This window comes from Dipodomys merriami, unplaced genomic scaffold, assembly GCF_024711535.1.
Source record: "Dipodomys merriami isolate MVZ:Mamm:240054 unplaced genomic scaffold, mDipMer1.0.p SCAF_19, whole genome shotgun sequence".
Taxonomy (NCBI): domain Eukaryota; kingdom Metazoa; phylum Chordata; class Mammalia; order Rodentia; family Heteromyidae; genus Dipodomys; species Dipodomys merriami.
Genome location: NW_027203270.1, coordinates 19,282,025 through 19,307,429, shown reverse-complemented (window position 1 = coordinate 19,307,429; position 25,405 = coordinate 19,282,025). Strand labels below are relative to the sequence as shown.

The 25,405-nt window shown below is 39.2% G+C and overlaps 1 protein-coding gene across 2 annotated transcripts in view; it reads left to right on the top strand.

Annotated features, from left to right (window-relative positions):
• Positions 1 to 25,405, top strand: part of Ulk2 (unc-51 like autophagy activating kinase 2) — an 83,478-nt gene that overhangs the window by 55,483 nt on the left and 2,590 nt on the right. For both annotated transcript variants that reach the window (XM_070027612.1, XM_070027613.1), the window contains 12 exons: positions 135 to 272; positions 5,190 to 5,335; positions 7,266 to 7,346; positions 12,070 to 12,356; positions 12,884 to 13,071; positions 13,388 to 13,491; positions 14,623 to 14,772; positions 18,045 to 18,253; positions 22,207 to 22,385; positions 23,102 to 23,220; positions 23,747 to 23,904; positions 25,176 to 25,311. In XM_070027612.1, coding sequence (XP_069883713.1) covers positions 135 to 272; positions 5,190 to 5,335; positions 7,266 to 7,346; positions 12,070 to 12,356; positions 12,884 to 13,071; positions 13,388 to 13,491; positions 14,623 to 14,772; positions 18,045 to 18,253; positions 22,207 to 22,385; positions 23,102 to 23,220; positions 23,747 to 23,904; positions 25,176 to 25,311 — 1,895 coding nt within the window. The remainder of the gene's footprint in view (positions 1 to 134; positions 273 to 5,189; positions 5,336 to 7,265; positions 7,347 to 12,069; positions 12,357 to 12,883; positions 13,072 to 13,387; positions 13,492 to 14,622; positions 14,773 to 18,044; positions 18,254 to 22,206; positions 22,386 to 23,101; positions 23,221 to 23,746; positions 23,905 to 25,175; positions 25,312 to 25,405) is intronic.

Sequence of the window (25,405 nt, the reverse complement as noted above, 5' to 3'; positions counted from 1 at the left end):
AATGCTGGTCTATCTTACTGGGGTAAAATGGAATCTCAAAATTGTTTCATTTGCATTTCCTTTATGGCCAGGAATGTTGAGCTTTTCCTCATGTCTTACAGATATTTCTTTCCTTTTTCAATAAACGATGACAGGCAGTGTCAGCCTACTGTGTCACCTCACAGTGAAACAGCCCCAATTCCAGTTCCTACTCAAATAAGGAATTATCAGCGCATTGAGCAGAATCTCACATCTACTTCCAGCTCTGGCACAAATCCACATGGTTCTCCAAGGTAAGTTAATATCTTCATTCTTTTTATTTTCTTAACATTTTTATTATTAATGATATTATTTAAAATATACACATATGTATAATTATTATATGTAATATACACATAATACGTTATTATACATAATATATATAAAGTATAATTACTATTTTTGTTGTTGGTCATGTGCTAGGGGCTTGGGTGCTGTGCCTGAGTTCTTTTGCTCAAGACTAGCACTCTACCACTTTTGAGCCACAGCACTACTTCTGGTTTTCTTGTGGTTAAATGGAGATAAGAGTCTCATGGACTTTTCTGTCTAGGCTGGCTTTGAACCATGTTCCTCAGATCTCAGCCTCTTGAGTAGCTAGGATTATAGGCATGAACCACTAGCACCTCGCTATAAAGCAGTTTTGTGGCATGTTAGAACAGCTGTCTTAGGAAAAATATTGTACAGTTGTTTAAGTTGAAAGCTGAACTAGTCTGTATATGTGTGTGTGTGCACGCACACACGTGCGTGTGCATGCATGCACGTGCTCATGCACACACATAGGTGTATGTATTAATTACCTTTTTATTTTAAAGAATGATGGACAAACTACAGTCTAGCAACAATTTTTGTTAGAAATGAACTAATTTTTTACTACTTTGAAAACAAGGGACAATAAATATCAATTTTTCCATTCAAAAAAGTTCGAAATTTGTAAAATTCATATTCATTATGATGTTGACAACTTCTTAGTGACTTCTCTGACATTTCTGTTAAAAGTGATGGTGAAAGGAAAGGAGGATTGGCAGAGTAATTTCTCTCTGATCAAAGCGAATTAGGGTCATAGAATGCACTTCCCTCGAGTGACACCAAGAAAACTATAAACAGAGATACATACCAACAAAGAAGAATTTATACTGCATGCATACAAGGATAGAAACTGAAGAGGTACCACAGTAAGGTGCCTCACCCCACCCCTACCCTCAGCAGCGGTTGGTGCAGACAGTGACACACCTACAGTTCTAGAACTAAAGGTCCAAAATGGAAAAAGCAGGAACTGGAATGCCAGACTGCCACATCCAGATGCAGAACTATTTCACCATAATGTCAATAAAGCACATAAGAATTGACATCAACAAAGAGCTTGGAACCACAAAAGGCTCTATTTCCTATTGCAAAGCAGAGTTGAAAGCATAAGCAATAGAATTTAAAAAGCTGAAAACCAAGGCTAGGAAGATGGTTTAGTGATAAAGTGCTTATCTAGCATGAATGAAACCCTAGGTTCGATTCCTCAGTACCACATACACAGAAAAAGCTAGAAGTGGTGCTGTATCTCAAGTGGTAGAGCACTAGCCTTGAGCAAAAAAAGAAGCCCAGGTACAGTGCCCAAGCCCTGATTTCAAGCCCAGGACCGTCAAAAAACAAAACAAAACAAAACAAAAAAACCCTAGGGTATCAGGAGTTGAGGATAAAGCAGAAGAAGGAACAAAAAAATCAAAGCAATGGGGGCTGGGAAGGTGGCTCAGTGGTAGAGCGCTTGCCTTGCATGCATGAGGCCCTGGGTTCGATTCCTCAGCACCACATAAGCAAAAAGAAAAAAGCCAGAAGTGGTGCTGTGGCTCAAGTGGTAGAGAGCTAGCCTTGAGCTGAAGAGCTGAAGGACAGCGCCCAGGCCCACAGTTCAGGCCCCATGACCGGACCCAAAAAAAAAAAAAAAAAGGAATGGATAAAAACACTCTGAACATACTGGCAAATTTGGCCAAAAGATCAAGTCTACACATAAGCAAGATAGATGAGGGAGAAGAAGTCAAAACTAAAGGCATTAAAACCCTATTTAACAAAATAATAACAGAAAACTTCCCCAACTTCAAGAAAGAGAATCTCACCCACTTGACTGAGGCATACAGAATTCCTAACAGAGAGGATCCAAGAAGAAATAGTTCTAGATACATCATAGTGAAAAATGCTGGACTTGAAAAAGGAGGAATTAAATTTAAATACAGCTAAATCAAAGAATGAAAGGAAGATTAGGAACAGATTTCTCCACACAAACTCTGAATGCAAGGAAAGCCTGGAGTGGTATAATGTAAGCTCTAACCAACAATTACCAACTTAAATTAGTGTACCCAGCAAAGCTATCACTCATAATTAATGGAAAAACTACAACCTTCTACAACAAACAAAAATTAAAGGAATTCATGAATATTTATCCAGCACTATGAAGGATACTGAAGGAAAGTACAGTATCTGAAGAAGACAATCACAGTCAAGGAAACATAACTTCAAATAAAAATCACTACAAGACTAGGTCAGTAAACACAAAAAAGAGGAAGGAAGCTATAGGAAGACAACAAAATGGCAGGAAACATGACATTTCTCCATAGTAATGTTAAACATCAATGAGCTAATTCCCCAATCAAAGGACATAGAGCAATAAGGCAAGAGAAAAACATAAAAAGAATTCACATAGGGAAAGAAGTCAAACTATCCCTATTTGTGGACTCCATCGCCAAGCTCCTAGAGCTGATTAACAACTTTGGTAAAGTTAAAGGATACAAAATCAGCCACAAAAATCAGAAGCCTTTCTGTATACCAACAATGTACAAGCAGAGGAAAATCTGCAAAACAATTCCATTTGCAAAGCCTCAAAAAGATACATATATATATATATATATATATATATATATATATATATATATATATGTTAGAATAAACATAACCAAGGAAGCAAAAAACCTCTACAGTGAAAACTAAAAATCTGAAGAAAGAAATGGAAGATGATATCAGGAAATGGATGTTCATGGACAGGCCATAGTGTCAAAGACAATCTACTATCAAAATTGTCAAATGTAATCCCTATCTAAATCCCAATGACATTCTCCACCGAGATAGAGAAAACAACCTAAAAATTCATATGGAACAACAAAAGACCTCAAATAGCCAAAGCAATTCTAGGCAAAAAAAAAAAAAAAGCAATGCTGGTGGTATAACAGTTATCATAACAAAAATAGCTTGTTAACTGGCACAGATACAGCCCCAAAGATAAATAGAAGAGACTAGAAGGCCCTGAAATAAAGCCATATACCTACAATTATTGGATATTTGACAAGGAACCAAAGATACATGGTAGCGGGAAAAAAAAGATAGCCTCTTGAATAATTAATTGGTGTTGGGAAAACTGGACATACATACATACATACATACATATATATATATATATATATATATATATATAAATAACTAAAATGGATCCATGTTTGTCACCATGCACCAATATCAACTCAAAGTGGATTTAAGACCTCATCATTAGACTGGAAATTTTGAAACTACTGCAAGATGATGGAGTAGGAGAAACGTTAGAACCGATAGGCATAGGTAGAATTTTTTTTTTTTTTTTTTTTTGCCAATGAAAGCTTGAACTCAGGGCATAGGCATTGTCCCTGAGCTGCTTTTGCTCAAGGCTAGCACTCTACCACTTGAGCCACAGTGCCAATTCTGGCTTTTTCTGTTTATGTGGTACTTGGGAATCGAACCCAGAGCTTCATGCATACTAGGCAAACACTCTACCACTAAGCCACATCCCTAGCCCCAGGAATTTTTTTGAGTCCCAGGAGCACAGCAAATAGGAGAGAGATTGACAAATGGGATTACATCAAAATAAAAAGTTCCTTTGCTGCAAAGGACATAGTTACTAGAAAGACAGCCAACAATTGGGAGAAAATCTTCATGCCAGCTGTGTATCCAAAATATGCAAGAAGCTCTAAAAGTTAACATCCTCCCCCCCCCCCCAACTAATAAAGCAATCAATACATGAGCAAAGGAAGCTTAAGAGACACTTGTCAGAAGAAGCAAGAATGGTAGGCACATAAAGAAGTGCTCAACATCCCTGGCTATAAAGGAAATGCCAATTAAAACAATTTTGAGGTTTCATCTTGCCCAGTTAGACTGGCAACCATCAAAAATTCAGACAATAAATGCTGGAAGGGATGTGGGAAAAAGGAACCCTATTGCACTATTGGTGGGAATGTAAACTACAACAACCACTGTGGAAGGAGGTTTGGAAGTTCTTCAAAAAACTAAACATCAAACTAAACTTATGACCCAACCATACGCTTGGACATCTACCCAGATATTACAAGTAAGGATACAGTAAAGACACTTGAACATCCATGTTCACTGCTGCACTATTCTCAATAGCCAAATTATAGAAACAGCCCAGATGCCCTACACCAAATGAATGGATCATAATCCTCCATCACCCCACTTATTTTGTTTTAAAAATATGTGTATTTCATCATTTTATGTTAAATAAACATACTTATAATGAATTAATTTTTAAAATTTCTCAGTTTAATTTCAAATATAGTAATAAATATGAAGCTTATGAACAAAAACTTAAGTCTTAAGTAATTTTTTTTTGTTTTTGTGCCAGTCCTGGGGCTTAAACTCAATCTGAGCACTGTACCTCAGCTCTTCAGCTCAAGACTAACACTCTACCACTTTAGCTACAGTGCCACTTCGGGTTTTCTTGTGGTTTATTGGAGATAGGAGTTTCATGAAATTTCCTGCCTGGGCTGGCTTTGAACCAAGATCCTCAGATCTCAGCCTCCTAAGTAGCTAGGATTACAGGCATGAGCCTGTAATCCTGGCGCCTGGCTCCTTGAACTCTTTTGCTCAAGGCTAGTACTCTATTCTTGAGCCACAGCTCCACTTCTAGCTTTTCTTTTCTTTTCTTTTCTTTTCTTTTTTCTTTTCTTTTCTTATCTTTTCTTTTCGTTTTGGTAGTAATTGGAGATCAGAGTCTAACAGACTTTTCTGCCTGGGCTGGCTTTGAATCACAGTCCTTATAGATCTCAACCCCCGCATTGTGAAGAAGTTTCCAGAAAATAAATTAGACAGACAGCAATAAATCTAGATTCTTCCAAAAAGAGAGTTAATTCTCTTTTTCTTTTCAGATCTGCAGTAGTACGAAGGTCTAACACCAGCCCCATGGGTTTCCTCCGGCTGGGGTCCTGCTCCCCAGCACCTGCAGACACAGTACAGACAGTTGGGCGAAGACTCTCTACTGGGTCTTCCAGACCTTATTCACCTTCCCCTTTGGGTAAGGAGAGTTTAAAGCAGTTATTTTCAACCTTTTTTCACTGCAACCAATTTTATGTGGTATACTCTGCATAGAAAGATTGGTTTATGATGGCAGTCATGTGAACCTACTGGAGGCTTATGTTCTATCCCACCCACTGTATTCCACTCACAAATCCCCCTTGAGAATCTCTGTATAAACTTCAGAATATAATAACATATGTGTCAAAAGTATCTTCACTAAGTCTACAGGTTCAAAACATCAGTCAGAAGTCTTAGGCTAAAGTGCATTAAATGCCAACTCTGCTATCATTTATGTGTATGAGGATTAAAATACAATAGCTCTGCGTCACATCTACCAGAAGCCTTCCAATGGAAATATAGCAGTAGCTTTGTTACACGTCTTCCCACTTCACCTACACAGTCTTTCATCGGAATAAGGAGAACCTAAAACAAAAGGAACAAAATGCTGAAATTCAGAGTATATATGAGGGAGGCCAAAGCTACTGCGTCTGTAGCATCTATGAAAATGGCACTAAAGTGGTAGGAAGAACAGAGGAGCATATCTGTAGTCAGAATCTCACAGGAGACCCTATAATAATATATCTACAAAACTGAAATTTCCTCATTACCTATTGAAATGGTCTTAGATATTTTTACCTGAGAAATCTTCAAACAAAATGTTGCCCTTTCATTACTCCCTTAGCAACACCTGAGGCACTAAATGCAAGATCCTAACCTTGCAGTCAAGGAGAAGACTGCTACTTTGCCTCTTGCCCTTTCTTGTTATTCACTTGTCTCTTGTCTGTATAAATTCTTTGAAACCTTCTCCTTGTTTCAGTTTGATTGCTCAGGGAGATGGTTGCAAAGACCTTATCATGCAAGGAAGTATTTGTAAAAACCAAAGGGGAAGGTTGAGAAGAAGGGCCTACAGACCAGGTTCAGGTCTGAAACCTTGGAAAGAAATGCATAAAGGGGAATTTGGATAAGAAGAGTCTCAGACTATAGTAGTTTTCAGAAAGTTTTATCCAGACTACAGACTATCCAAGTACTAGCTTGTCAAAGGAATTCTTGTACATACTTCAACAGTGCTGAATTAGTCATTGTCTTGGAGTGACCCTGGGAGCAAATGAATACATAGACAACAGTTGTGCCCTGTAGCTCCATAGCACCAAGCACTTTGTACTACAAATTCTTTTTTTTGGAGGGGGGGGGAAGGGGGTTCTCGTGGTGGGGCCTGAACTCTGGGCCTGGGCACTGTCCCTCAGCTCTTCAGCTCAAGGCTAGAGTTCTACCATTAAGCCATAGCACCACTTCTGGCTTTTTTCTTTTTGCTTATGTGGTGCTGAGGAATCAAACCTAGGGCCTCATGCATGCAAGGCAAGTGCTCTACACTGAGCCACCTTCCCATCCTACAGTACAAATTCTTGTACTTCAGCTTTTTTGTGAGTGTGTGCTTGTACTTAGGCTTGAATTCAGGGCCTGGGCACTGTCCCTAAGTGTTTTTGCTCAAGGCTAGTACTGTAACACTTGAGCCATAGCTTCAGTGCTGACATTTTGGTGGGTAATGGAAGATAGAGAGTTCCAAGGACTTTCTTGTCTTGGCTTCAAACATCAATCTTCACATCTCAGCCTTCTGAGTAGCTAGGAATACAAATGTTAGCCATAAGCACCCAGCCAGTAAAATGCTTTATACACATACCTATTATTTGCATTTATTTGTTTACATGGCCTTCTTCCCTATGTTGTTTCAAATCTGATTATATTGCATTATTTTAATTTCATTGTATCCAGGGTCTAGCACGTTGGTTTCTCAATAAATATTAGTTAATCTAAACCTTTGCCAGTTAAAATTGTGTAAACGATTGTACAGTGAGCTATTTGTGCATGTATTGCCTGTTGACTTACTTGGTTTGTAGTAATTTTTTTTCTTTTACAATCTCACTTCGTAGTTGGTACCATTCCAGAACAGTGTAGTCAATGTTGCTGTGGGCATCCTCAGGGCCATGAATCTAGGAGTAGAAACTCCTCAGGTAGGAAAACCTATTTGCTATATTAATCACTAGAATTTTGTTAATATTGATTTTTTACCAGTTTTACCAAAACAAAAGAATTAATATAGAATATTTCCTCTCCTGCTTTTTAGTGTTTTGATCTAATGTGTTTAATTTTATTTATTTATTTTTTGTTCTAGTACAAGAGCTTAAACGCTGGACCTGGGCATTGTCCCTTAACATTTTCACTCAAGGCTAGTACTCTACCACTTGAGCCATACCTCCACTTCTAGGTTTTTGGTGATTAATTGGAGATAGGAGTCCTACTGACTTTTCCTGTCCAGGCTTGCTTTGAACCATGATCCTCACATCTCAGCCTCTTGAATAGCTAGGATTATAGGCATGAGCCACCAACACCTGGCTCCTAATGTGTTTTATTCTTTTACTTAATATCCTTTTTGGAATGAGGCTTCCTTATAGAAGTAAGTCTTAGGAATTAAATAATTTGGGTAAGTTTTAGTCATTGCCACACAGATTAAGAAAATTAATTTAGAAAATGAAATTTGTTACCTTGATTAACCTATTTCTTGGTGAGAGCCACCAGTCAGCACTAGATAAAAAAGAAATTGCTGAGCTTGGCACTGGTGGCTCACCCCTATAATCCTAGCTACTCAGGAGGCTGAGATCTGAGAATTTCAATCACAGGTAGCACAGGCAGGAAATTCTTTGAGACTCTTATCTCCAGTTAACCAGCAAAGAACCACAAGTGGAGCTGTGGCTCAAGTGGTAGAGAACTAGCCTTGAGCAAAAAATCTCAGGGAGGGCTGGGAAGGTGGCTCAGTGGTAAAGCGCATGCCTTGCATGCCAGAGGCCCTGGGTTCAATTCCTCAGCACCACATAAGCAAAAAGAAAAAAGCCAGAAGTGACGCTGTGGCTCACATGGTAGAGTGCTAGCCTTGAGCTGAAGAGCTGAGGGACAGCGCCCAGGCCCAGAGTTCAGGCCCCATGACCGGACCCCCAAAAAAAAAATCTCAGGGATAAGGTTCAAGCCTTAGAACCAGCACAAAAAGAAAGAAAAAGGAATTGCTTTATTGTATTATTACACTAAAGAATAAATTTATTGCTTTGTTGTATAATATATATGCCTGGAAACATGTGTAAATTCTTTTTTGTGTGTGGGGGGGTGGGTAGGGGAGGTGGAGTGGGGTGGGTAGAGGAGGTGGAGTGGGGTGGGAGGGGCTCAGTCCTAGAGCTTGAACTCAGGGCCTGGGTGCTGTCCCTGAGCTTCTTTTGCTCAAGGCTAGTACCCTACCACTTGAGCCTCAGCTCTACTTCCAGCTTTTTTTAAATGATGGGCCTGGAGCTTGAACTCAGAGCTTGGATGCTGTCCTTGAGCCTCTTTGTGCTCAAGGCTAGCACTCTACCACTTGAGCCACAGCATCACTTCTGGCCTTTTCTGAGTAGTTTATTGGAGATAAGAGTCTCACAGACTTTCTGGCCCAGGCTTGCTTCGAACTGTGATTCTCAGGTCTCAGTCTTCTGAGTAGCCAGTATTACTGGCATGAGCTGAAGGTGCCCAGCCACTTGCAGCTTTTTTGATAGTCTGACTTTACTGTCCAGGCTGGTTTTGAACCAGGATCCTCAGCTCTCAGCCTCCTGAGTAGCTAAGATTACAGGCATGAACCATCAGTGCCCAGTTATAAATACTTTAATATTTCAAATTTTATTGTATGGGCATGTGAGGAATTTCATATTACTTTGAAAATCTCAAATTTCTAAATTTAGTTTTTTCTATTTTGTGTTTTCTTAAAAGTGAAGCTGAAGCCAGGTGCCAGTGGCTCTCGCCTGTACAATAATCCTAGCTACTCAGGAGGTTGAGATCTGAGGATCACAATTCAAAGCCATCCCAGGCATGAAAATCTGTGAGACTCTTATTTCCAATAAACCACTCAGAAAAAGCCAGAAGTGGTGCTGTGGCTCAAATGGTTGAGCGCTAGCCTTAAGCACAAAGAAGCTCAAGAACAGAGCCCAGGCTCTGAGTTCAAGCCAGCCCCAGGAACCCTTCCCCCCCCACCAAAAAAAAGTGAAGCTTAAATAACTTTTCCTGATTTTACTTTATCTATCTGAATTTTTAGTGGCTCTAGGATTTGAACACAGGATATTGCACTTATTAAGCACATGTTCTACCATTTGAGCCACTCTTCTAACCCTTTTGATTTACTTGTTTTTCAAGTAGAGTCTCGGTGTTTTTGCCTGGAGCAGATTTCAGACAATCCCTCTTCTTTTTTTTTTTTTTTTTTGTCTTTTCTTTTTTGGTACTGGGGATCGAACCCAGGACGTTGCACTTGCTAGGCAAGCGCTTTGCACTGAGCTACATCCCAGCCCACAATCCCTCTTCTTATGGCCTCCCACATAGCTGGGATCACAGGCATACCACTACATACTGCTTCAGAATCTTGCTAGCTTTTTTGCTTAGGCTGGCCTCAAACCATATTCTTGATGTTAAACCCCCCCAAATTGTTGAGATCATGAGTATGTACCACGTCACCCAGTTTTTTGCTTATTTATTAAAATTACTTCTGTAAAGGGTAGGACACTATTCTGTAAGTAAATGTCAGCTTTGGATTGAGGTCAAGCCTGTAGTGGTTAATAAAACTTTTGTCAGTGTCTGTTTCTGTTTTTTTTTCCCCTGGTTGTGGAGCCTGAACTCTGGGCCTGGGTGCTGTCCCTCAGCTTTTCAGTTCAAGGCTAGCGCTCTACCACTTGAGCCACAGTGCTACTTCTGGCACTTTTGCTGCTTATGTGGTGCTGAGGAATCGAACCCAGTGCCTCATGCATGCAAGGCAAGCACTCTACCACTGAGCCACCTTCCCAGCCCTTCTGTTGTGGTTGTTTTGTTTTGTTTTTGAGACTAAGGTCTCACTATGTAGCCAGGGTAGCCTTGAATGAACTTAGAATCCTCTTTCCTCAGCCTCTTGAACTCTCTGATTATTAGCACATTCCAACATTCCAAGCTTCAGAGTTTTAGGTCACTACAAATAATTGTATGATCTTATTATTATTGATGATAGTTTGACTTACAAGAAACTAAAGAAAATATGTAACTGGAGCTCAAAGATGGTGGACTTTCAATGGGAAACAACTTGTTTTATGTGAAAAAAGGGATACCCAACATTTCAAGGTCTTGATGTAACTCCTTAAAGTGAAGAAAATCCATAGACAAGTGTTTTGTTTGTAGAGTATGCAAATACTTGAAGTTTTAAATATGTCATTAGTGAAACTGACAGAACACAAAAAAGATCCTTTCTATCTTTTGTGATATTGGAGATTGAATTTAGGGCCTTCCACATACTATGCAAATGCACTACACTACTTGAGCCATACCCCCAGCCCATAAATTATCCATACATCTTTTATTTTTTAAACAAAAACTAAAACCTAAGAAAGATCTACTATGTTTATGATCTTTTTTCCTACATCTTTTATAGTTTGGGGTTTTACTTTCCAACACCAGGTTTAACTAGCATAGTTTGAAACATTATATGGAAGAGAATAATTATAGTGATGTTCCCAAGTATATATTCTTTTTTTCCCAAGTATATATTCTTATAAAAAATAGAAATTGTCCTATTTAGTGTAATACTTTGTTGCCTTCATTAACTTTAACCATTATTTAAACAGAATTAATCTAGCTTATTAGCTGCTGACAAAACCAGCTAATGTATCTATCATCCTTAAATTCTGTCTCCTGAGAATAACAATAAGGTACTTCTCATTGTTGGGTTTTTTGTTTTGTTTTTTTGTCAGTCATGGGGCTTTAACTCTGGGTCTGGGCACTGGCCCTCAGCTCTTCAGCTCAAGGCGAGTGCTCTACCACTTGAGCCACAGTGCCACTTCAGGTTTATTGTAGATAAGAGTTTTATGGACTTGCCTGCCCGGGCTGTCTTTGAACCGTGATCCTCAGATCTCAGCTTACTGAGTAGCTAGAATTACAGGTGTGTGCCACCAGCGCCTGGCTCTTCTCATTGTTTTTAAGGATGACAGAAAATTATCTCTTGTCATGCTAACAACTGTTAGAATGTCTCATGAAAAATAAAATATTCAGCTGGGCACTGGTAGCTACTCAGGAGACTGAGAGTTGAAGATCATGATTTGAAACCAGCCTAGGCAAGAATCTGTGAGACTCTTAGCTCCAATTAACCACCAGAAAACCAGTAGAGCCATGGTTCAAAGTGGTAGGATACTAGCCCTAAATGAAAGAGCTCAAGGACAGTGCCCAGTCCAAGCCCTATGACTGACTGAGTAAATAAATAAATAAAAATAAGATATTTGTTAGAATTCCTCGGAAATGGCCCTGTGGCTCAAGTGGTAGAGAGCTAGCCTTGAGCTGAAGAGCTGAGGGACAGCACTCAGACCCAGAGTTCAAGACCCATGACCCACCAAAACAATAATTAATTTAAAAAAATAGAATTCCTATGTTTTAAAAAAGCTGGGATTGTGGCATAGTGGTAGAGTTCTTGCTTAGCATGCATGAAGCCCTGTGTATGATTCCTCAATTCCCCATACACAGAAAAAGCCAGAAGTGGGGCTGTAGCTCAAGTAGTAGAGTGCTAGCCTTGAGCAAAAGAAGTCAGGGACAGTGCCCAGGTCCTGAGTTCAAGACACAGGACTGGCAAAAAAATAAAATAAAAATTGTCTTGTTTTCTGTTTTTACACTACACTTCTTCACTGTGGGTTCATATTGCATTCATTTTCTTGGTAGGTTCTCCAGTGCCACAGACTCAGTCACCACAGTCCCTCTTATTGGGTGCTAGACTGCAGAGCGCCCCTACCCTCACTGATATCTATCAGAACAAGCAGAAGCTCAGAAAGCAGCACTCTGACCCTGTATGCCCATCCCATGCTGGAGCTGGGTACAGCTACTCATCTCAGCCCAGTCGGCCAGGTAGCCTTGGAACCTCTCCCACCAAGCATATGGGATCCTCTCCACGGAGTTCTGATTGGTTCTTTAAAACTCCTTTACCAACCATTATTGGCTCTCCTACTAAGGTGTGTTTCTTTTTCTTTTCTTTTTTATATTTTTAATTGGCACCAATTGGTTGTACAGGGGAGTTGCAGTCTGACATGTCCACATATTCATGCAGTATATCTTAAGTAGACTCACTCCCTACATCACTTTCCCTCTTCCCCTTTTCTAAAGGTATATTTTTAAAACATAGGTGGGTTTGGGAAAAGATTTATGATAAGCAAATAGCCATAATATTTTTCAAATATACAGGACTTTAGTCACTTATGAGAGACAGAAGTTATTTCAGTGAGCACTTACTGTGTGCCTTACATCATGTCAATACTTTATTTTGTTGATGTTTTATTTAATTGATCCCATTAATCTTAAGAAAAGCTGTCTGAGGCTTAGAAAGTATAAATGAACTGCCCAATGACAGAAAAGCTGTCCATAGAAGAGCCAGTATTTAAACCCACTTCGAATTCTAAAATGTATACACCTGACCAGTAAACATAAATCTTGCCAATTCTGAACCTTCTTGCATCATATTAACTAGCTTATATTTCTTTAGACCACAGCTCCTTTCAAAATCCCTAAAACACAAGCGTCTTCCAACCTATTAGCCTTGGTTACTCGTCATGGGCCTGCTGAAGGGCAATTCAAAGATGGGAATGACCCACGTGAATGTTCCCATTGCCTATTAGTACAAGGAAGTGAGAGGCATCGATCTGAGCAGCAGAGCAAGGCAATGTTTGGCAGGTAAAAGATCAATTGCTCTCTAACCTTAAAATGGAAACTGTAACAGCAAAATGACCATATTTCATTTTATAATAGAAATTATAAAGGCCACCAGACCATATAACTTGCTGGTTTATGCCATATGAGTAATAATATAGGCTTTAGATTTAGAGTGTCTGAAAAATTGTGTAAATACAGAGTTCTTCCTAACTTTGTGGCTTTTCTGTTTCTTTTATTTGGGCCATTATAGAATTGCTGGCATCTGTTTTTTTTAGTTCTTTGACTTCTCATTAACCTGTCTGTGTTTTGCCATTATTAACATCACTGCTCTTTTTAGGTCTGTCAGTACTGGAAAGTTATCAGATCAGCAACTAAAAGCACCTTTAGGTGGACACATGGGCAACACAGATAGTTTAAACACAGAACGACCAATGGATATAGGTAAGAAAAATGTAGTTTCTTTGGGTACAGGTAATTTGTTAGCATGTATATACTTTCTTACTACATTTTAATAAAGCTTAATGGCTAAAACAATACTAATGTATTTTCTTACAGTTCTGGAGGTTATCTCTGTTGTCCCATCTTCTAAGTACTTGTTCAATCAGAAGCTTGCTCAGTATCTTGAAGATTAGAAGCCCATGAATTGGAAGGATTTCTAACCAAAATTGTTTTTTATCAATAGAATCACACTGTCCAATAGTAGCCTAAACACACATGTACTCTACAGTATTTCTTATATAACAACTAGATATAAAGATCCATAGTTCCTGAGCCTTTTATAATTGTTCCAGAAATCATTAAATTTATAGACCACTTGTATCTAGATTAGCCTGTATGTTTTTTGTACAAAAAAAAAACACACAGAAATAAAATGGAAGCTTAGACCCTAATTCAGTCTTGTTTAATCACATTTTCAGGGGATAGATTCTAGGAATCTCCTGGTGATTATTATATACACTCAAATTTGGGAGTTGACTGTCTTTCTTCTTATTCTTCATGCTTTCACTGTCATTTTTTTTCACTGTCATTTTGTAATTGACTCTCCTTCTGAACACCCAAGGGAGGAAGTATCTGGGACAACAAAATAACTGATTGAAATGGTTTCTAATCTAAAGAAAAGCTGTACTAGTTAATATTTTACTGTATTCTTGGCTTGTTGCATAGTTTCTAGGGGAAAGTTCAATGTAATTCTTTTTTTTTGCTACTGGGACTTGAATTCAGGGCCTTTTGTTCTTAGCTTTTGACTTATAGCTGGTGCTCCACCACTTGAGCCACATCTCCACTTCCAGGTTTTTGCTGATTATTTTAGAGATAAGAGTATCTGCCTGGGTTGACTTGGAATCACAATTCTCAAATCTCAGGCTCCTGAGTAGTTAGGATTGTAAGTGTGTTTCAGGTATTCACCACCAGATCCAGCTCTAAAATACTTTAATATTATATTGTATTTAATTTAATATTATATTGCATTTTCTGATTTAAAAACTAATATAAAAGTCAAAGTATCCCTGTAGTCTCACAAATAATAACATTGTCCAGTAAGTAACACAAGATTTGGCAAACTCTTTCTTGTAGCTCCTACAGGAGCCTGTGGTGTTATGCTGACACTGCCATCAGGAACAGCAGCAAGTTCCAGGGCTGTCCTCTTCACTGTGGGTTCTCCTCCACACAGTGCCACAGCCCCCACTTGTACCCATATGGTCCTGCGAGCAAGAACCACCTCAGGTGAGGAACAGTTGTCTTAAGTTCTGACACTCATGGTACTGTTAAACTTCTCAGTTTATATGGTGAAGGTTTATTTTAGTATATCCAATAAGTTTTTTTGTTTTTTGGGTTTTTTTTTTGGGGGGGGGGGTCCGGTCATGGGGCCTGAACTCTGGGCCTGGGCGCTATCCCTCAGCTCTTCAGCTCAAGGCTAGAGCTCTACCACTTGAGCCATAGCGCCATTTCCGTCTTTTTTCTTTTTGCTTATGTGGTGCTGAGGAATCAAACCCAGGGCCTCAGGCTTGCAAGGCAAGCGCTCTACCACTGAGCTACCTTCCCAGCCCTCCAATAAGTTTTTTTAATGAGATATTCTTTTTGTTTTACTTTTTAGAAACAAGTTTTAATTTATGTCTACACTGGTTAATCAGACTAATAGATTTTTTTTCTCAAAAATTAATGTGTTCAGACTGAACTTAAAATCAGTAGATGTCATCATCATATGTATTGTTTCTTGTATCCTTTAATCCTTTTATTTTAAATTATATTAACTGGGATATCAATAGATTAGTAAGCAAAGTATAGAAATACATAATAGGAAGTACATCTAAAGCCTTAGTTAAAGTTGTTTTTTAATCTGTTTTCCTGGGCCTGGGAAGGTGGCTCAGTGGTAGAGTGCTTGCCTCACATGCATGAGTCCCTGGGTTCGATTGCTCAGCACCACATAAGCAGAAAAAGCCAGAAGTGGCGCTGTGACTCAAGTGATAGAGCACTGGCCTTGAGCTGAAGAGCTGAGGGACAGCGCCCAGACAGAGAGTTCAAGCCCCACGACCGACCCCCCCCCCAAATAAAAAAAAAAAAATCGGTTTCCTTTTGGTGTTAGTATTGGGGCTTGAACTCAGAGCCTGGGCTCTCCCTAAGCTGCTTTGCTCAGAAATAACACTCTACTACTTGAGCTACACTTCTGACTCTGTGTGTGTGTGTGTGTGTGTGTGTGTGTGTGTGTGTGTGTGTGTGTGTGTGTGTGTCTGTGTGTAAGAGAGGGGGGAGAGAGAGAGAGGGAGGGAGGGAGGGAGGGAGGGGAGGGAGGGAGGGAGGGGAGGGAGAGACTGAAAATAAGAGTCTCACAGACTTTCCTATAAAATAGCTTTGAACCACAATCTTCAGATCTCAGCCTCCTGAGTAGCTAGGATTATAGACACCAGGTTTAAATCTTAATTAAAAAATAAATAACCTCCCACTTTTGGGCATTTACCCAAATGATCACAAACAAGACCATACTAAAGCTACCAGCAAAACTATGTTTATTGCAGCATTATTTACCATAGCTAAGACATGGAACCAACCCAGATGCCTCTCAGTAGATGGATCAAGAAAATGTGGTATATATACACAATGGAATTCTATGTCTCCATCAAAAAGAATGACATTTCCCCACTTGTTAGGAAATGGAAAGACTTGGAAAAAATTATATTAAGTGAAGTAAGCCAGGCCCAAAGAAATACAGGTCCCATGATTTCCCTTATTTGCAATAACTAGTATATGTCTGAGACAAACAGAAACTGTGAAACAAGTTAATGTTAGGTGAAATAAACCCCAAGATAAAGGTTGAAATGTTTTTTTTTTCTTTCTTGTAATTGTTTCCAACATATTTATAAGATGATTTCTTTGTTGCTTTGTATGTTCCTCCCCAAGGGTATAAGCCCTGCTTTCACTGTATTTGATGTTGATATAATTTGTGGAGGGGAAGGGAAAAAACAAGCTATTTAAATAGGGATACAGGTGGACCCATTGCAACAATGAGATGTACAAGACATTATTTCGAAAAACAAACTTTACAACTTTGGTGGGGTGGGGGGTGGAGAGGGGAAGGGATGTTATGGGGAAACAAAGGAGGAGGCAACAATGCTTGCCCATCTTGCCCATGTAATTGTAACCCCTCTGTATGGCATTTTCACAATAATAATAAAAAATAACCATTTCAAAAATATAACAATTTACAACTATTAAATGTGCCAACATTTTTTAGAAGTACAAGGGCCATTATTATGATGTTTAGTTCTATCTATGCTTAATGATGCTTTTAAAAATACATGCAGGGCTGGGAATGTGGCTGAGTGGTAGAGTACTTGCCTAGCATGCATAAAGCCCTGGGTTCAATTCCTCAGTACTGCAAACACAGAAAAAGCCAGAAGTGGCTCTGTGGCTCAAGTGGTAGAGTGCTAGCCTTGAGCAAAAGCAGCTCAGGAACAATGCCCAGGCCCTGAGTTCAAGCCCCAGGACTGGTAAAAAAAAAAAAATTAAGTACATGGTAATTCTTAGGAAGAGCGCTAAAAATGTCTGTCATATTTGAACTCTGATAATTCCATTCCTGTTTATAACACTACTTTGGAGTACTTATCACATAGAAATCATTCACAAAGAAACATTATATTTTATTGCAGTGATATTGGTAATACAAAAATTCAAAAGTAATGAATGATTCTAAATAATATTAAAGTCAGTGAATCACTGTGCATAAAATTTTATAATTATGGCCAGGTGCCAATGGGTTACACCTTTTAAGGAGGCTGAGATCTGAGGATCACAGTACAAAGCCAGCCCTGGTAGGAAAGTCCATGAGACTCTTATCTCCAATAAACCACTCAGAAAACTGGAAGTGGTGCTGTGGCTCAAGTGGTAGAGCACTAGCTTTGAGCTGGAGAGCTGAGGGACAGCGCCCAAGCCCAGAGTTCAAGCCCCACAACCTACAAAAATTATTATAATTATGAAGCCGATAGAACAAGGAGAAATGTCTATGATAGAAATTTGAAATATCTATGATAGAAATTTGTTTAAAATAGAATATAAAATTAGCTATTATGATGTCTATAAAATATATGTATGGGCAAAATAAAAATAAACTTGCAAAAATAGAAACTTCAACTGGGCACCAAGAGCTCACACCTGTCATCCTAGCTACTTAAGAGGCTGAGATCTAAGGATCATGGTTCAAAGCCAGCCCAGGCAGGAAAGCTCATGAGACTTATCTCCACTAAACTGAGAAAAAAAGCCGGAAGTGGAGCTGTGGCTCAACTGGTAGAGCACTAACCTTAGGCAAAAAGGCTCAAGGACAGTGCCCAGGCCCTAAGTTCATGCCTCAGAACCAGGAAAAAAAAAAAAAAAAAAGGCTTGAGGATTTTTCTTTGAACTTTTATTACTTCAGGAAGTCCTATTCAATAAATACAAGGAGTGGGTGTGAATGCCCTTCTGAACAAACTCCAAATAATATACTGTGTGTCCTGTGTTCCTTATAGTTGGATCCAGCAGCTCAGGAGGCTCCCTGTGCTCTGCGAGTGGCCGAGTGTGTATGGGCTCCCCACCTGGGCCAGGCTTGGGCTCTTCTCCACCAGGAGCAGAGGCAGCTCCCAGCCTAAGATACGTGCCTTATGGTGCTTCACCACCCAGCCTGGAGGGGCTCATCACCTTTGAAGCTCCTGAACTACCAGAGGAAACACTGATGGAGGTAGCAAAGAAACTACAATGGAATGTTAATGTAATGTAATGATATGATGGGAATGTTCTAGCAATGACAAAGAGCAAAATACATCAATAATTCTGAGGTTATGTTCTTTTCACTCTTAATTTTCTGTTTGAAAAACATTCCTGGAACCTGGGTGCAGTAGCTCACACCTGTAAATCCTGGCTACTTCAGGAGGCAGAGATGGATGATTCTAGTTTGAGGCCAGTTTGGTCATAAAAATGGGCAAGACTTCATCTCAACTATTTGCTTGACACAGTAGCACATGTCTGTTATCCCAGCTATAGAAGCACAATGGCTAGGCACAAGTGCTGTGCATCCTGAGTGACATGGAGAAGCAAAATAGGAGGATCACAGCCTAGGCCAGCCCTAGCAGAAAGCAAGATTTCAACCTTGAAAATAACTAAGGCAAAAGGGGAGGGAAGTATGGCTCAATCGGAAAATGCCTGCCTGGCAAGTAAAAGGATCTGAGCTCAATCCTTAGTACTACCAAATAAAATTTTAAGCCAAAACATTGCTGGCATATTTGCCCAATAATGTTGACTATGATGCTCTGTCCATAGCAACCCTTGTTTCAAAGGAAATGACACATGTAGATTATGTGTTCTTAATTTTTTTATTCAAAGTTTACTATTTGTAGGCTTATTTAGTTGTTTTAGAATGTCTCACTGTATATCTCAGATTAGTCTCAAACTCATGATCCTCTTGCTTCATTTTCCCAAGATTGGGAAGGTGTGCATCACTCATACCCTGCTGTGTAGAGTTGGGAAGGGCAGTTGTGCGGGCAGTTCTGGGGTTTCACCTCAGAATCTTGTGCTTGCGAGGCAGGCATTCTACCACTTGAACCATACCTGTAGCCCTTTTATTTTAGAAATTACTTTTCAAATAAGGTCTTATGTTTTTGCCTGGTCTGGGCTGGACTGTGAATTTACTATTTATACCTCTTGCATAGCTGGAATGAAAAGTACATATCACTACACCCAGATTATTGTTTAAAATGAGATCTTGCTAACTTTGCCCAGGCGACCTCAAACCATGATTCTCCCCATCTCTCCCTCCCAAGTAGCTAGACTGACAGGTGTGAACCACCATGCCTAGCCTTTCCAGATCTTTTAGTTTAGTTATATTTCAGATATAATTTGGCTTATTGTTGGAGATTGGGTTTCATTAACATGTTTCCCCAGACTGGCCCTGAACCACAATCCTTCTATCTCTGCTTCCCATTAGAGATGACAGGCACAGCCCTTATGCCTGAACTCTGTTGTTATTGTTTTTGTTTTTTTTTTAGTAAGTTCTCACTCTGTAACTCTGGCTGGCCTCAAACTCATGATCCTCCTGTCTCCACTTTCCAAATACTAGAATTACAGATATGTGTTACCATACCCAGCTAATTATAGGTTTGTTTTTTTCTTTAGGATTGATTATAAGCCCTCACATTTGCTCAGCAACCATTCTAGCACTTGTTACATTTCCCCACTTAGCCTTTATTTTGTTTTTTAGATAGAATCTTGTTAACTTTTTGCACAGATTGGACTGAGATACTCCTACTTCTGCCTCTTGAGTAGCCGATTACAGGAAAGAATTACCATACCCATTTTGTTTTTGAGATGAGATCTGGCTAATTTTTTGCATAGACTGGCCTTGAACTATAGTCTTCCTGATCTCTGCCTCCTGAATAGTTGGGATTACCAACACATGAGCCATTACATCTATAATAATTGTGGGATTTTTTTTTGAGGGGGTCCGGTCGTGGGGCCTGAACTCTGGGCCTGGGCGCTGTCCCTCATCTCTTCAGCTCAAGGCTAACGCTCTACCACTTGAGCCACAGTGCCACTTCAGGCTTTTTTCTTTATGTGGTGCTGAGGAATCGAACCCAGGGCCTCAGGCATGCAAGGCAAGTGCTCTACCACTGAGCCACCTTCCCAGCCCCCATAATTGTGGGATTTTTAAAGCATAATTTTGTTTCAAAAAAGGTTTTACCCTGAAGCTTTTTCTACAAGATAAAATAACACACTAGGTTTAAGATACTATGCTGTAATTTTAAACGTAAGTTTAAAATACAATGCTATGAGACCCTGTCTCATAAAAACTAGTAATAAATCAAGCCAGATTAGTGATTGACACAGAATATAATTGCAATCAGACTGGATGCTGACATTTGTAGATAAGAACCTCCCTTCTATGGATCCAGTTCTATAGGATACAGAAGCATATTATCTGAAGTTTGCTCAGCTCAGTAGTTCATTTTAGGATCACATTGCTGGGACCACTCAGCTCTCACTCCTAACTCAAAACACTCAGTACGGTAATGTGTCCTCAGTCCTCCAGATGCCTGAGGTTGATCATTCTTTGGCCAGATGAAAAACAAATTCTACTTTGTATGAATAAAAATTAAATATTTTACATAGTTATAAAAGTTATATTACATGTAAATTGTCGTAGTGATTTTGCAGAAATTTCAGTAATTTTTCAAATATATCTACTTCAGTCTAAATTTGGAAACAGTAATCCTGAGTTCTTAGTCCCTGAAATGAAATAAATCATATTCAGGCATGTGTTCCATTGTATTGGAGCATATGGTCCAATATTCTATAACAGAGCAGAGAGACTTTCAAAACTTAAGTGGTTTATTCTCTTACCTCTAGAAAAATGGTTCCACTCTTTGTCAGTTGTGGGACTTTTACTCAGGGCATGGACATTGTCCCTGACCTTTTTTGCTCAGGCTAGTGCTCTATAACTTTGAGCCACAGCTCCATTTCCATTTTTCTGATGGTAAATTGAAGATAAGAGTCTCATGGGTTTTACTGCCCAGACTAGCTTCAACATGTGATCCTCAGACCTCAATCTCCTGGGTAGCAAGACTACAGGCATGAGCCACCAACACCCAGCCAATTTTCTTCTTTTAGCCATTAAAGAAGAGAAACTCTTTTTGTCTTAGTTTGGATTTCAAAATTTCCTATAATAAAAGACAAATCTCAAAAAGAGAATTAATTTTAGAATACACATTTTAAAATGACATCCTTGAAAATGCTGTTTTGATTCCTATGCTTACCTTAGTAACTAAGTTAGTTACAGGAAATGAGAACTTTGTTCTTAGCAATCACTGTGAACTAGAGGCCATTCTTGGCGCCACTGTGAGACCCTCCATCTCAAAAGAGAAAAATGTATGTTTTATTATAAAGAATGTCCTTGTGAGCCTGGCATTGGTGGCTCTTGCTGTAATCCTAGCTACTCAGCCCAGGCGGGAAAGTCTGTGAGACTCTTATCTCCAATTAATCACCAGAAAACCGGAAGTGGTGCTGTGGCTTAAGAGGTAGAACACTTGCCTTGAACTGAAGAGCTCAGGGACAGTGCTCAGACCTAGAGTTCAAGCCCCACAACTGCAAAAAGAAAAAAGTCCTTATGGTCTCCATGTCTGTTTGTCATGTTTTTGTCTCAGGTATATTGAGTTAATCTTTCCATATTGATTTTTTGTTTTTTTCTGGTAAAAACACAGAACTTTGGGGCTAGGAAGGTAGCTCAGTTGGCCTTGCATGTATGAGGCCCTAGGTTCAATTCCTCAGCATCACATAAGCAGAAAAAGCCAGAAGTGACACTGTGGCTCAAATGGTAGAGTGCTAGCCTTGAGCTAGAGAGCTGAGGGACAGTGCCCAGGCCCAAAGTTCAGGCCCCACGACTGACCAAAAAACAAAAACAAAAACAAAAACAAAAAGAACAGAACTTTCTTTGGGGTTGCTTGTGTAGGTACTCTTATATATACACAGAAACACATACACTCCTGTTTGATTTCATTTGTGTTTTCTCAACAGCTCTCTGAAACTTAAGGTGAATTGTCTCTGCTCATTCTGTTATTCTTAAATGTGGGATAACACTATATAGAAAATGTGCACAGAAATCCTAAATCTCAAATGTTCTAAGATATATTATTTTTTCTGCAGCGAGAACACACAGACACCTTACGCCATCTGAACGTGATGCTGATGTTCACTGAGTGTGTGCTAGACCTGACAGCCATGCGAGGAGGGAACCCTGAGCTATGCACATCTGCTGTGTCCTTGTACCAGATTCAGGAAAGTGTGGTTGTAGACCAGATCAGTCAGCTAAGCAAAGACTGGGGGTAGGTACTTCTACTGCCACACATTTCCAGACTTTTTTTATGCTTCTTGTAATCTTGTCTAAGACATAATCAGTCTAGTCTCATTGCTGTAAGTTGTATCTCATTAGTAAAATCTGCAAAGGAATCTCTTAAGGTTGCTGTGTGAGTCAAGAGTTATATAATCTTAGCATTACCTTTTTCCTGTGAATTATAACATTGAAGATACTCTATGATAAAGATATGGTATGGAAATTAATGTTTTTTTAATTCATATTTCATGGTTTCTCCATACCAAGCCAGAAGAAATTAAGGAAGAACTAAGTTTGAGTTCAGCCTAGACTTTGTAGGGAGACATGATTTCAATAAAAGAAGAGAAAAAGAATTAAGGAGCCTGGGGCTGGTGGCTCACTCCTCTAATGCTAACTACTCAGGACAGTGAGAGCTGAGGATCATGGTTCAAAGCCAGCCTGGGAAAGAAAATCCATGAGATTCTTTACCTCCAATAAACCACTCAGAAAAAGCCAGAAGTAGTGCTGTGGCTCAAGTGATAGAAACTAGCCTTGAGTGGAAATGCTAAGGGATAGTACCCAGGTCCTGATGTCAAGCTCTTGGGAGGAAAAGAAATACAAGATCCATCTGAAAATTAAGTAACTAAATAAATAAGAAAGATATCCCTTTAGAAAGGATATTTGAATGGTTGGCTAACAAGTAATGTTCTCTTTCTGTCTTCTATGCAGGCGAGTAGAGCAGTTGGTGTTATACATGAAAGCAGCACAGCTACTTGCAGCTTCCCTGCATCTTGCCAAAGCCCAGATCAAGTCTGGGAAACTGAGCCCATCCACAGCTGTAAAACAAGGTATGGAGAAGGTGGCAGTATGTAGCTCCAAGGTCTCTGGAGGTGTCCCTTTCCATCTCACCAAAATACCCAGTATTCTTAACAAGGAGAAAAGTTGCTAGAGTTTGAGGTTTGATCAACAACTCAAATAGAAGTCATAAGGACTTCATTCTGTTTTTATAACTAAAAATTCCTGGAACCCTATTTCATGTCCTTCCTTGAAGTGATCATGAACTATCATTCTTCTATCAAGTGAAAATGTGTGTCCATTCTTGTTATTTCTTTTTTGGGGGAGGAGGGAGTCCAGTCGTGGGGCCTGAACTCTGAGCCTGGGTGCTGTCCCTCAGCTCTTCAGCTCAAGGCTAGCACTCTACCACTTGAGCCACAGCACCACTTCCGGCTTTTTTTTTCTGCTTATGTGGTACTGAGGAATCGAACCCAGGGCCTCAAGCATGTAAGGCAAACGCTTTACCACTGAGCCACCTTCCCCATTCTTGTTATTTCTGCAGGGAAATTAAAACTATTTCCCATCTCCATTCTTTTTCAGTTGTCAAAAATCTGAATGAGCGATACAAATTCTGTATCACCATGTGCAAGAAACTTACAGAAAAGCTAAATCGCTTCTTCTCTGATAAGCAGAGATTTATTGATGAAATCAACAGTGTAACTGCAGAGAAACTCATCTATAATTGTGCTGTGGAAATGGTAACCCTTTTTTTGTTCAATATTGTTTAGCACTACAGTACTGATAAGAGTGTCTTTGGAACTGAACACCTACTTAACATCCTACTTGACACTATCTGTCCTTGAGAAAAAGAGTCTTACGGCCTACACTCCAGCCTTAAGTATTGTGGTTAACTCCCACTGAAGGAACAGTGGAACCAATAATTGAAGTGATTCTTAATGTAATTTATTTAATGAACTCATTGGAATTTATAAATTTAGTTACTATATTGATAAAATACTATTAAATCTCCTGTTAAAGTATACTGGCATTAGCCATAATCTCATTTGTTATAGACTGCATCTAAAAACGGTAGCTGGATCTATTTCTCCATTTTCTACTATTGAAAAAAATTCGACTTGATAAACTTGTTCGAAAAATATATTCTTAACCAATCCACAATAGTTCATGTGCTCAGGTTCCATTTTTTGCCTTTATTGACATTTAGGCACCAAATGAAAACTACTCTCCAATTTTTTTCTGTAGTATCAGAAGTTATTTGGGTTTTCTTCCTATTGCTCTGAAGTATATACAGATATAGGAACTACTAATGAAGTGATGAAGTGGGGAAATATATTTATTGACTGATCTTGTTTTAACCATATTAACATAATAGATCTCTTCCTTTCGTCTACTTGTACTGTTCTTACACTGTTGGCATTATTTTGAAATCCATTAAAATAGTAGTCATATAAAAATGACTTTGGAATATAAACTGAATAATATAGATTATGTTGCAACAAACAATAATTTAGAATGTATTGCTCCATGCTGAATTAAAGGTTCAGAAGAATTTTGTGCTAGGAAAAATGTCCACTGGACGCCAGTGGCTCACGCCTGTAATCCTAGTTACTCAGGAGGCTGAGATCTGAAGATCATGGTTCAAAGCCAGCCCGGACAGGAAAGTCCATGAGACTCTTATCTCCAATAAACCACTAGAAAACCAGAAGTGGCACTGTGCTCAAGCGGTAGAGCGCTCGCCTTGAGCTGAAGAGTGCAGGGAGAGCGCCCAAGCCTAGAGTTCAAGCCCCACGACCAACCAAAACAAAATAAAAAAGAAAAATGTCCTTTCATAAGGAATCATATAAATCTTGCCTTTTTTATAATAATAGCCCCATAACTTCAGTAGATTCTTTCTTCTAGTTTACTAGACTATTAATTTATTCAAAGATTATCACTTTAGGTAGCAAAAATACATATGCATTTTCTTGAAGAGATTAAGAATCTTCTTGTTTTTGTTGACTGGTTCCAGGTTCAGTCTGCAGCCCTGGATGAAATGTTTCAGCAGACTGAAGATATTGTTTATCGCTACCATAAAGCAGCCCTTCTTTTGGAAGGCCTAACTAAGATTCTGCAGGACCCTGCAGATATTGAAAATGTACATAAATGTAAGCTGATTTACACAATAATCTGCCCTTTTCCACAGTTAAAACACTTTCCATAGTTTTAGTTATTCAATGTCAAACAAGGTCAGGCTGGGAA